Source organism: Schistocerca americana, chromosome 2 (genome assembly GCF_021461395.2).
Source record: "Schistocerca americana isolate TAMUIC-IGC-003095 chromosome 2, iqSchAmer2.1, whole genome shotgun sequence".
Taxonomy (NCBI): domain Eukaryota; kingdom Metazoa; phylum Arthropoda; class Insecta; order Orthoptera; family Acrididae; genus Schistocerca; species Schistocerca americana.
The window spans coordinates 1,084,483,527-1,084,496,672 of NC_060120.1; the positions used below are offsets into that span (position 1 = coordinate 1,084,483,527).

The 13,146-nt window shown below is 38.7% G+C and overlaps 1 protein-coding gene across 1 annotated transcript in view; it reads right to left on the reverse strand.

The window, feature by feature from the left end:
• LOC124596486 (filamin-B) overlaps positions 1–13,146 on the reverse strand; it is an 896,651-nt gene that overhangs the window by 397,564 nt on the left and 485,941 nt on the right. The window contains exon 16 of the mRNA XM_047135636.1: positions 8,913–9,089. Coding sequence (XP_046991592.1) covers positions 8,913–9,089 — 177 coding nt within the window. The remainder of the gene's footprint in view (positions 1–8,912; positions 9,090–13,146) is intronic.

Consider the following 13,146-nt stretch of genomic DNA (forward strand, 5'->3'; position numbering starts at 1 on the left):
GTGAATGGTGTGTGTTTCTCTTTTACTGATGAAGGCTGTGGCCAAACTTTTTTTTATAAGTTTCTTTTAATTGTGCCTGTCTGCAACTTAATGTGTCTTCTCACAGTAAGTAGAGCAATCTGTCTTTTCCTACATCATTGATAATCCTACCTGGAGTTTCCATTGTGTGATACAGTGGACCAACTTATATGAAACATGAAAGCTAGAAAATATCTATATTTTAAATAAAATGTAACTGGTTCTAGAAAATTAACCATGCTAACCTTACATCCATGATGATACAATGGGGAAAGAACACAGGGTTGCTGTAAAGATGACATTCATTTTAGATTGACAGCAGTTTTGTGGTAATATATAGAATTTGGGATTGTGTACAGTACCACAATGTTTTGTGTAATATCCTGTGTTCACGTATCACATATCTGTAACATTGTTCTGTAGAAAATAAGATACTATGAGGAGTAGCTCTAATGAGTCTCACAGTCCACAGGCAGCACACCTGCATCTTGACCTAGTAGCAGGGCACCAGCTTGCAGCAGCTGTAAATACCTCCTCACACATTGACACAGGAGCTCAACTACCACCAGGAAAACAATAACTTGCCATCACCAATGAGAAGTAATATGAACCATACTGTGTGAGATGGTTTTTCTGATGAGCACTTGTGTGTACACGCTCCCATCACTTGCCACTGGCACCACTCTGTCACTCGTCAGCTGTGGTGTTTCGTAGTCAATCAAGACAATGTCCCTAACATCTTAGGCAAGGATTTCTTTAATGCATTCCACTTCTCTGTTGTCAATGTCTGTACATGTGGTATCAGAAGTCATCTCACTCTGAGAAATTGGTGATATCTGCACTATTTTTCTATTCCGGTTCCATCAGGTCTCTGCTATCCCCCCCCTCTCCACACTTACCCTCCACCCATGAAAAAACAAGATATTGCACAAGCTGGACAGATCTCTCCTCCTCCATGCAGACTTTAGAGCCACAGTCATTGGGAAAGTGGTGGTAGTCACCTATCACCCCAACCACAGGGATTGTTTTTGCATCTTGCGATAGGGCATCTTTATTTCAAGTCTGACTTCCCCAAAATATTTTTTAGCATCACCACCATTTGGCCTATTTTCCAGTAGTTCCTGACACAACACTTGGCCTATATTTCTCATTTACCAAACAGGAAAACCAAGAAAATCACTATGCAATTTAAAATGAGTACTCCCTCTGCTACAATAAATAGTCTGCAACAGAGTATATAGAACTGCACCTCTTTAACAACCTAAAGTTGAATACCAGGGACATATTATGGGCAAGGACAGTGTGGTCAACAAAGGCCACAGGGTATACCAAAACCAGGCTGCAGTTATATAAGAATAGAAGAAGGAGAAACAAGGTCAGTATTTGAGAAGGGAGTGAGACACAGTTGAAGCCTGTCACTCATGTTGTTTAGTTTGAAATTTGAGCAACAACAAAGGAATACAAGGAGACACTGACAAGGGGAATTAAATCTCAGAGAGAAGAAATAAAATATCTGACATGTGTCAATGATATTATAATTCTGTCAGAGATGGTAAAGGTCTCTGAAGATCAATTGGATGGGATGGATAGTGTCTTGAAAAGATATTATAGGATGAACATCAACAAAAATAAAACAAATGGAATAGAATGTAGTCAATTTAAATCAGATGATAACTACCAAAATGATATTACAGCAGAAGAAGCGAAGACATAAAAATACAGTATTTCAATAGCAACAAAAGATTTTTGGAAAAGAGAATTATGTTAACATTTAATACAAATTTAAGTTAGGATGTCTTTTCTGAATGTATTTATCGAGTTTATCTTTAAGGAGAAGTGAAATGTGTATGATACACAGAAAAGAGAAGAAGTTTTTGAATTTTTGTGTTACAGACAAATGCTAAACATTTGATGGGTGGTCTGGATAGCTAACGAACAGGTACCAAATTAATTTGAGGAGAAAAGAAATTTATGGCACTGCTTGGCTAAAAGAAAGAATATGTTGCAGGACACATCCTGAGGCACCATGTGTTGTGACATTAATAAGAGTGGGGTAGGGGTAAAAATGTAGAGGGAGAGCAAGGGTGTGACTACAATAAGCAGCTCTAAGCGGAAGTAGATTGTAATAGTTATGCTCAGCTGAAGAGTCTTGCACAGGATGCATTGGTGCAGAAGGCTACACCAAAACCAGTCTTTTGACTGAAGACCATAACAAAAACAAAATAAGATGGTAGTGACAGATGCAACATCACACTCCCCATATGTGGCCCAAATATTCTCGACCTCAGCATTGCTCACCATTTGCATATTAGCCTGGTCTCAGATGATGCACCTCAATTCCATTGCCAGACATTTGAGTCCTATTGTGCCATTAACTATCTACTTTATTCCACTTCTCTTCCAAAAATCCAGAATCCTCCAGGAGGCCAAACATGCAGGAGTCATAACATGTGATCTAAGTGCATACTACACCACACCCATCAAGGGGAAGAGTCCAACTGAGTTACCCCACGGGCACTTATCACAGACAGCACTTTGCCTACTTCAGCCATACAATGAGCAATTGTCAGTGTGTGAACACATTTCTTTGAACTGCAGAACCTAGTTCTCGTCTGCAGCTTTGGACAATGAACTCACTTGGTACCACTGTTGAGCTCTTGGGTGCAGCTAAGCCTACCTGTGTGGGAATTTAATGGTGCTACATTGACCATTTGAGCTGCTGTCAGTTGTTCATGTCTATCAAACAACTTTCACTGACAGTTACAGAACTGGCTGCCAAACAGAACTACGGCAATTCACAGTTCTAGGCAGCCATCCATAACACAATGGAATGGCCCACTGCCGCAATGTTTTCTGCCAGATTTTGCACCTCCCACTTTGCCCAGTAGCATGTGCGTGGACTGCCTCCTCTGGCAGTGCTTGCCAATTGGTCACTAACTGCTGCTTGCACTTGTATGAATTATCCCTACCTAACAAGGCTCAAAATCATCATCACTGATATTACAAGTGTCACTAATTAATGAGTTGTAGCTGGAACATCCTGAGGAATACCTCTCCAGAACTAGAAATCTTGAAGTACTTAATAAGTAATATATTAACGAAAGTAATCAAGTTTTGGAAACACAATGTAATTGGATAGATAAAAAATTTATTCTCCGAGTGGTGGCAGAAGAACACTCTTATAAAGATATTAAAATCTGTAAGGTTTTGGCAGAAGAGTTAAAGGGGAAAGAAGAGGGGTGAAGGATATTGGCTGGTGACATTTAGGAAATGGGGAGAAATCAGAAAAGTTTCCCAGAACCCAGGTCTGGAGAGTCTTACCAGATGAGATGTGAAGGAAAGACTGATTGCCAGGGGGCTTCCACCCTCTTCCTTCCCCTTCATGCATTCTGCCAGAGGAAGAAGACACTGGCTCTGAGAGCTTGCAGACTTCAATATCTTTATATATGTGTGTTCTCGTGTCACTGCTTGGTGAGTAGATTTTTTGTTTATCCAATTATATTAACACATAAGTGGTTTTTGTAGACAGAAGGATCCATATTTGATAGGCATTTGTTACAAGTTACAGTATCCTTTCTTTAAATAATTATTCTTTTTGCTTATGTTTTTATGATCTTCATCTTGAAAAAAGATGAATTTTCTGTTTAATTTAACCCCTTACATGTTTGTATTCTTAAATAAATTCTTCTTCTTCTTCTTCTTCTTTTTCTTTTGTCAATTCCATGCAATTGTAGATCACGTAAAATAATCACTAAGAGGAACTATTCTTTTGAATAAGGTTGTTCTTCCTATTTCCCCAGTGCTTTTAAGTTTTTTGCTTTGTTTTGAATTTTCCTCTGCTTTGAATGTATTCTTCAGTTGTGTTCATTTTGCCTAAGTCTTCTTGTGTGCCTTTGTTCCACTGATTTTTAATCTAGGGAGGTTCCTTTAGTTAGGGTGTTGTCTTCCAGTCTTTTCACGTGTCCAAAGAAACTGACCCATTTTCTTTAGTTTGTGACAGAGTTTGGGAATTTTTTGATAGAGTTCTTTCTTGCTTCTTAACTTGGGTAGATGCTATTTTCATGTATGATAGGTCCTATAACTTTTTGAAGGATCATCCTCATTTTATCTTCTTTTTTTCTATATCTCTTACTGTTAAGTGTAGCAATGAATGAGCATTTGTGGTGTTACAGCAGCTTCATAGTGTCTAATTTTCACATCAATGGAAACTGATTTGTCTTTGTAGATGTCCTTGGAAGATTCGTACACCATCTCCATCTTCAAGGATGTGGCATTGTTGGTTTCTTTATTCAGTATTTTTGTTTGAATGATTTCTCCAAGGTATTTAAATTTTTGAACTTGTTAATTTTCCTGAAATCTATTTACAGTGCTCGGGGGGGCTCTGACAACATTCATCATGTACTCTTTTGGATGTCAAGATTAGTAGGTTTGCTTTCTCTGATACTCCTTCAGGGACCTTCATTTGGATGGTAGCTGAGTCTATATTTTGTCAAAAACTAAGAGGTTATTGACAAGGGTCAGGCAGTAAAGCACTTCCCCATTCTCCAAATTCAGTTACAGAATGCAGTAAGAGTCCATCCTCTTATTGGACTCCTGTTTTGATTTCACGTGATTCAGAAATTTTGACTTGGAAATTTTTTTTACAAATTGTTTAATCACGCTAAGTAATTTACTATCTACTCCAAATTAATGCAGTGTAGAGGATATGGTTGGACGACAGCATTGTAAGCTTTTTTAAAATTCACAAAGGTGATGACACAGTTTTGCCTCACGATCATGTAGTGACCTATTGTTGAGTTGACGTTGAAGACTTGTTCCACACATGACCTTTCTTTGTGAAAACAGCCTTTAGTTTCCCCCGCATGTTTATCAAGTTGCTTTTCCAGTCTTTTAACTATTGCGCCAGAAAGAATTTTGTATGTTTCTGTAATTATTGCCACCTGTTTTACATCCGTTTTGTAGATCAAACGGATTAGTGCACATTTACATTCATCTGGTATTTCTTCTGTATCCCAGATCAGATTGTCCTATAATCCAAATCCTTGTTTTGACTTAGGTCTTTCAAATTCTTCTTGCAGTAACACATCTTCCATCTCATCTTCATCTGCTTCCTCTTCCATTTCTCGAACTTTGCCAAGTTCATTCCCTGGTATTTCTTTGAGACTACAAGGTGAAGAATTTACATTTTGCTTTGAAGGCAGTCCGAAGGTCAACATTTCCTTTGGATCATTGCAACTGACCAGTTTTTCACAGTTGTCAGCCAGCAGTTCACAGTTCTTTGAGTTATTCAGTATTATTTCTCTATTTTCTTTAGTGAAACATAAACTCGGGGGCTGATATACCTGTAGCTCTTTATTAAATGTTTTGTAAAGGCTTGTTGCGTTTTTCTTCTGGAAGAATTCTTCAATGGATTTTAATTGCTTCATGTCAAATGTTCTAGCATTTCCTTTATTTTGACAGTCCATTTTTCTTTGAAGTTTTGATAATTTTCTTGGGCTTTATTACTGTACCAATTTTTTGGTTGGTTGGTTGATTTGGGAGAGGAGACCAAACAGTGAGGTCATTGGTCCCATCAGATTAGGGAAGGAGAGGGAAGAAACTCAGCTGTGCCCTTTCAAAGGACCCATCCCAGCATTTGCCTAAAGCAATTTCGGGAAATCGTGGAAAACCTAAATCAGGATGTCTGGATGTGGGTTTGAACCATCGTCCTCCCGAACATGAGTCCAATGTGCTAACCCCTGAGCCACCCTGCTTGGTAACATTTTTTTGCATGACAGCATCCTTCCATCTAGAGTTTCATTACAATCTGCATTCCATCATGTGTGTTTCAGAGAACTGCCATTTCCTAGGCTAAAAGTGTAATACTTCTGGAAATGCAATTTTTCTGGAAATGTGCATCCAGCGTTAACTGTCAATTTTGTCTAATAGTTATGCATAAATAAGGGAGATTTTTCAAGTTTTCTTCTATCTATCTTCTGTGCTTTTTCAGTTTTCAAGCAAGTGTTTGCTCAAGGTATAGACTGGATTTTTATTTTGAATAGCTAAGCTTTACTGTATGGGTAAATGATGATGGCTTCCTCTAGGGTAAAATATTCTGGAGGTAAAATAGTCCTCCATTTGGATCTCCGGGCGGGGACTACTCAGGAGGACGTCGTTCTCAGGAGAAAGAAAACTGGCATTCTACGGATCGGAGCGTGGAATGTCAGATCCCTTAATCGAGCAGGTAGGTTAGAAAATTTAAAAAGGGAAATGGATAGGTTAAAGTTAGATATAGTAGGAATTACTGAAGTTCCGTGGCAGGAGGAACAAGACTTTTGGTCAGGCAAATGCAGGGCTAAAAATACCAAATTCAAATAGGGGTAATGCAGGAGTAGGTTTAATAATGAATAATAAAAATAGGAGTGCGGATAAGCTACTACAAACAGCATAGTGAACGCCTTATTGTGGCCAAGATAAACACGAAGCCCATACCTACTACAGTAGTACAAGTTTATATGCCAACTAGCTCTGCAGATGCTCGACTGACATCTCTGCCCAAACTCTTTGCCTTTACAAATGTCTGCTTGTGTCTGTATATGTGCGGATGGATGTGTGTGTGTGTGTGTGTGTGTGTGTGTGTGTGTGTGCGCGAGTGTATACCTGTGCTTTTTTCCCCCTAAGGTAAGTCTTTCCACTCCCAGGATTGGAATGACTCCTTACCCTCTCCATTAAAACCCACATCCTTTCGTCTTTCCCTCTCCCTCCCTGTTTCCTGATGAAGCAACCGTTGGTTGCGAAAGCTTGAATTTTTTGTTTGTGTTTGTGTGTCTATCAACACTTTCGTTTGGTAAGTTACATCATCTTTGTTTTTAGATCTATTTTTCCCATGTGGAATGTTTCCTTCTATTATATTCATATCATTAATATTTGCTAACTTTGACAAATAAAAAATAAATGTAAATGTAGGAGGATTCTCTTGATTAGAGGTACTTTCTTTGAAACAGTAAAAGTAATCAGTTTTCCCAATATCAGATCATATTAACGTAAAGTGACTTCAGTAAATTTTTTCCATCCCAACTTAATGGAAATTGCGAAAATCTCCTCAGCATTGTAATTTCACTAATGTAAAACAAATAATTAACAAAACTCAACTGCAATAATAAATGCAGCTGTACAGCTATATATCTGGAATTTTCTGTGTTGGGGATGTCCTTTAATATAAAAACATCAAGTCGGGCAAACTATCTGTGAGAATTAAAATATCCACGGGTGTGCTGCTGGTCTATAGTGTCCAACGGGCACAATATTTCAGCAATCATACATGTCGCCATCATCAGGTGAACTGACGGACTGAGCTCCTGTGAACGTGCTGGCACGGAGATCCATACGCTATGGCTGCTCAGAGGGAACTGGGTTCGGCCGCGACTGAACCCAGTTCCCTCTGAGCAGCCATAGCGTATGGATCTCCGTGCCGGCACGTTCACAGGAGCTCAGTCCGTCAGTTCACCTGATGATGGCGACATGTATGATTGCCGAAATATTGTGCCCGTTGGACACTATAGACCGGCAGCACACCCGTGGATATTTTGATTATCAAATATGCCGGGAGAAACTCAAGAATCATATCTGTGAGAAGTAACACAACTTAGTCACTGACCTAAATAATTTTCCAGTTGTGAAGCAAGCAGAATAATACTAACTCCAACTTTTCATAACATACAAATAACAATACATAAAAAAGAACCACCACAGCACACTTGAATGCTGAGGTATTTTTAAAGTAAATAAAAGGAAACAATGTAATTCAGGTCGCGTAGGGTTATTGCACACAGAATTTTCTCCAACAATGATTCAGAATGCTCAGAAAACGGAGAGTATGGTATGGTTTCAATGATATGGAACGGCATGATAACGTTGTTACAATTGTTTTTATGACCAGTAAAGTAGAGAAAATAGAAACAAATGGGAAAAAATTCAGAGTTGATGGTTCAGCCAAGTGGTCTTCTGCACTGCAGTCCACAATGCAACCTCTAAACCACTGAAATGAATGAAAGAGGATTATGTGGTTAGCGTATTTCAAAATACTTGCTTATGTTATATTTATCAATGCACATGGAATAGTCATAGCAGTTTAAAGTAGTGTCTGGTAGTTACCAATTTAATACGAATTGCACAGTTACCGCTACTCGAGCCAAAAGAGGCCGTGTACAAGTGATGAATCATTATTGTCTGCTGTCAAAATTCACATTCTTAACTGTTCACTGCAAATATTTCCAATGTTCCTTTTCTTACTCTGCTGCTAAGTGTCTATAAAACACCTTTGAACTAATCACATAAATTACGAGTCATCTGCTAAGAGCTGTTATGAAACTGATCATTAAGTACACATGGTAGCCAGTAATTTCCTTATCCTAAACTTCCAGTTTGAAAGAAAGTATATGAGAATCAGCAGCATGGGAATTACGTAGCCACATATTTTCTTGTCATTTCTTGTGTTACTAACAATATTTTTATTACTTAAATTAATATGCGCTAAAAACAAAAGAGATGAATCATAGTGCCACTAACAATTAGAGCTGAACCTAACTTTGAACCATGAATTTTCAACAGTCAAAGATGATCTGACTTCATGGCAATATAATCTAGGATTAATGATTATACAATGCAGATTTCCAGGTTAAGATTGATCTGAGGTTATTTTCTGCCTTAGCCTAAGGTTAAATACTTTATGCAGTTGGCTTTCACACACACACACACACACACACACACACACACACACACAGAGAGAGAGAGAGAGAGAGAGAGAGAGAGAGAGAGAGAGAGAGAGAGAGAGAGAGAGAGAGATCATATTTAAATTAATTATTGTGGTAAACAAACCACAGTGCTTTATAGTATATTTTCACACATGCACGTACCACCAGCTAGAAGATCTCCTGATGTGCGCTGACTGTTGATAACAGTATTGTTGTATGTTTCAGCACTAAATGGTGAAGCGACTCTAAAACGGCTGTGGGTTGCATCAGGTTCATCAACAGAACTGGAAACTGGATGGTGAATGGAAGTAGTGTGGTTACCCTCATGTTGGAGGAAATCTGGAAGCAAACAAAATGAGCATAGTATTTTAATTTTCAGTCAGATGCATAATAGAAAGTGTATGCATTTTGTGAAGCTTGTTGAACATGATGGTTCAGGATTTCAACAACTGCAGTAATTAATTGTAAACAAACCACAGCATCAGTTGCAATTTTACTTTTTAACACTACAGCCAATGAAGCCATTCTCAAGTGGTTATATGAATAAGTACACAAAACAATGCCAAAAAACAAGGTACATATGGAATAAATTATATGAAATGATAAAGTAATAACAAACTTCATCAAAGCAGGGCAGTGTAGTAAAATAAATATCGTTGAATAACAACTCGTCCAAAATTTAATAAGGTAATGGATGTAACACACAAATGCTAGATGCTGGCATTGTAGATGTACACAGATGCAGATTGGTAAGCAGATGAAACAGTGCTAAAATAGGGGAAGAGAACATCACATAGAGACTCTGTAGAGGCCAGGAAAAATGGACTGGAGGAAGGAAATTTTAATGACATAAGTACAATGCTTTAAAAATAAAATAAAATACAATATTACATGTCATTTAAAAGATTTGCATAGAGACATGAGAAAACATCATAAAAAGAAATAATACAAAAACATATAGGCCACAGATGATGCTCAGAGAATGTCAACAAAAGAAATGTTGAGGCCAGAAAGTCAGCAATGGCAAAGAAGTGGAATAAGCAAATGCACCTCTGTACACAAACAAGATATTTACATAATATGAAGCCTAAGGTACTGAGTTGGCCTGTTGTTTATGTAAGTGAGGCACACATACTGTATGATGATAAGTAACAGCGCTTAGTTCTTTTACATTGCAACATACTGAATACAATTTCAAGAGTGTCAAGAAAAGCAATATATTTTTAAAGTTTTTCTGTCTCTTAAGCATTTTGTTCTTATTGTGGTGCGCATGGTTATAAATTTCCATTTTTTCCAGTACATCCACTTGGGTCCTCTTCTCCATTCTCCATTATTGTTAATATGAGTAACACAGTATCCCTATGTGATTTGGTGGTAAGCAAAGGAGCATTTACCTTGTGCATTTTTTCTTCCTGTTTTTGCATGTTCCAAGTATCTGATTTAGAAGTTTCTGCCTGTTTGGCCAACATAAAAAGCTTCACATTCACTACAGTACATTTTATATATACCTGCAATTGCAAACTTTTTGTTGTCAGTTCTAATATGTACAAGTAACTGATCTAGTATTATAGCAGTTTTGAAAACAATTCTAACATTAAACCTGTGGAACGATCCACTAAGATTATATGAAACATTACCCTAGAAGGGAAATGAGACAAATTTTAAAGTTTTGGCATGAACATCATTATATTTCTTGGCTATATTCTGAAAAACTTTTAAGTTCATATGTTTAATGTATCATCTTCTCCAATTTTGGATAGGTCGTTATAAGCATTATATATTTCATTACGCAGCATGCCGTTGGGTATGTCTACTGTTAGTTTCCCTTTTAATAGCACTTATTCCATTTGTACTTATGTGTTATTATCCAGACAACCACTTAAAATGGCCTCGGTGGTTGAAACTGGTCACAGTGTCAGAACATAAAACTGTAACAGCCACTTTAATTTGTTTCCAAATATATGTGTCTTCAGTAATAAAAGCGAGAAAGAATTCAAGTTTGATGCATAAGCATGCCAGCAGGGTGGCTAGCTGAACATAACGAGTCTGTACACTCCGTGAAATAGTTGTGATGAAGTTATAATCTGTAGCACAGGAACCCATTCCCAGCTGCTTTGTCAAATGTCCCAGAATACTGACCTCCTGTCATTTATTACAGGCTTTCTATCAAACAATGGAAAATCGAGGATGGAATAATGACAACAATGTAAAATCAAACAGTGGAAAATCCAGGATGGAATAGTGACAATATTATGAAAAGGATAGATTGCTACTCGCCATATAGCAGAAATGTTGAGTCGCAGACAGGCACAAAAAGAAGACTGCTAAACAAACGAGCTTTCAACGAAAGCTATCAGCCAAAAAGAAGTTCTTCTGATCTAGCCAACATAAATGCACCAATTCATGCAAACACAACTTGTACACACGTGACCAATGTTCCTGGCTGCCAATACCATATTGTGAGCAACAGAACAGGGTGGGAGAAGCAGTCTGAGTGGTGGGGGTAAGGAGGAGTTTGGGACAGGATAACATGGTGGAATGGGGATGGTAAAGTGCTGCCTTGAGGGGGGGGGGGGGGGCAGAGAAGGGAAAGTGCTGGAATGGCAACAGGGAAAGTGACAAGTGGGGGATGGTAGTGACTAACAGAGGTTGAGGCCAAGAGTGTTATAGGAACCTAAAATATATTTCAGGGAGAGTTCCCACCAGTGCAATTCGGAAAAGCTGGTGTCGGTAGGAAGGAGCCAGATGGCACATGCAGTGAAGTGGTCTTTGAAAAGAAGAACATTTGTTGGACAGCATACTCAGCAACTAGGTGATCCAGCTCTTTCTCAGCCACAATTTGTCAGCAGCCATTCATGCAACAGAGAGCTTGTCACTTGTCATGCCCATTTCAAACACAGCACAATGGTTGCAGCTTAGCTTGTATATCACATGACTGGTTTCACAGGTAGCCTTGCCTTTGATGGGATATGTGATGCTTGTAACCAGACTCGAGTAGGTGGTAGTGATGGGAGGATGTATGGCATCAGTCACCAGTCTTGCATCTCGCCTATCACAGAGATATGACCCGTGAGGCAAGAGGTCAGGAGCAGGGATCGTGTAGGAATGGATGAGGATATTGCACAGCTTTGGTTGGCAGTAGAATACCTCGCCAGGAGGGGTGGGAAGGATAGTCGGTAGGACGTCGTGCTCTGTTGCTCGCAATCTGGCCTCGGCAGCCGGGGACAGTGGTGGTATGTGTAAGACTTGCGATTGCGTGAATATGTGTGTGTGTGTGTGTGTGTGTGTGTGTATGTCATCTAATTTGAGGAAGGTCTTTTGACTGAAAGCTCACATATTTAGCAGTCTTTTTGTTGTGGCCATCTCAGCATTTCCAGTATATGGTGAGGAGCAATACATCCTTTTCATAAAACTGTCTATATGAAATCAGATAGATTGCTACTCACCACAAAGGGTAGGCACTGAGCAGCAAAAAAGTACATTTAAAAGTATTCTATACAATTGCATAAATTCCTTCTTCAGAGGTATGCTATATACATACAGTGTGTCTCTCCTGAGAACCACCTGGCACACTTTCCCTGGTGTTACAGCAGAAGTTTGTAGTTTCGTTTCTGCATTGTGTAGCTGGAGTCAGCCCAAACAAATAGTGCTCATCACATCATTCAGGCAACACCTGGTGTTGACAGAAAACGTCATTTTGTTTGTCGTTACAAACAAAATGATTGTTGAAGTGAATTTTACAGGCACCTTCAATAGAGCAGTCACAGGTTAATGTAGTCACACATTTGTTTTATTGACATGTATTAACAGGAACAATAAAACTTGAAGAATAATCAGTACTCCAGCAGTAACAGCACTGCCCTAGCCCACACTAACTCACTGGAGTGTTACTGTATCACTGCTGGATTGTTGTTTATTCATTTTTCATGCTTTACTGTAACTGTTAATACCTATTCATAAAATGAATATTAGACTAGACTAATTTGGGAGCACTCTATCAAATGGGCATGTAAAATTTGATCAATCGTTTTTTTATTTTTATTTATTTATTATTTTTTTTCTTTTTTTCAGGGAACAAACACAGGTGTCACTTGAAAGGTGTGATGAGCAGTAACTGTTTGGGCTGCCTCCAGCTACACACTGGAAAAATGTAATGAGTATCAGCACTGTGGGATTTATAGCTTCCTAGCTCCAATAGGAGTGGAGTGGGGGAGATGGGCAAAAAGTGTCTTTTAAGCCCCTGCAGTACAGGCTGCCCTGCAGCCAAACATGTTGTTTGGAATAGTAGAGGCCAGTTTTGTTGACCTCCTTTGCATGACACGCAACGTGAAACTGTCCTGTACGACACGCCTGATGTCTCGGACTAATATTAGCCTGTTTTACTGACCTCTTTTGG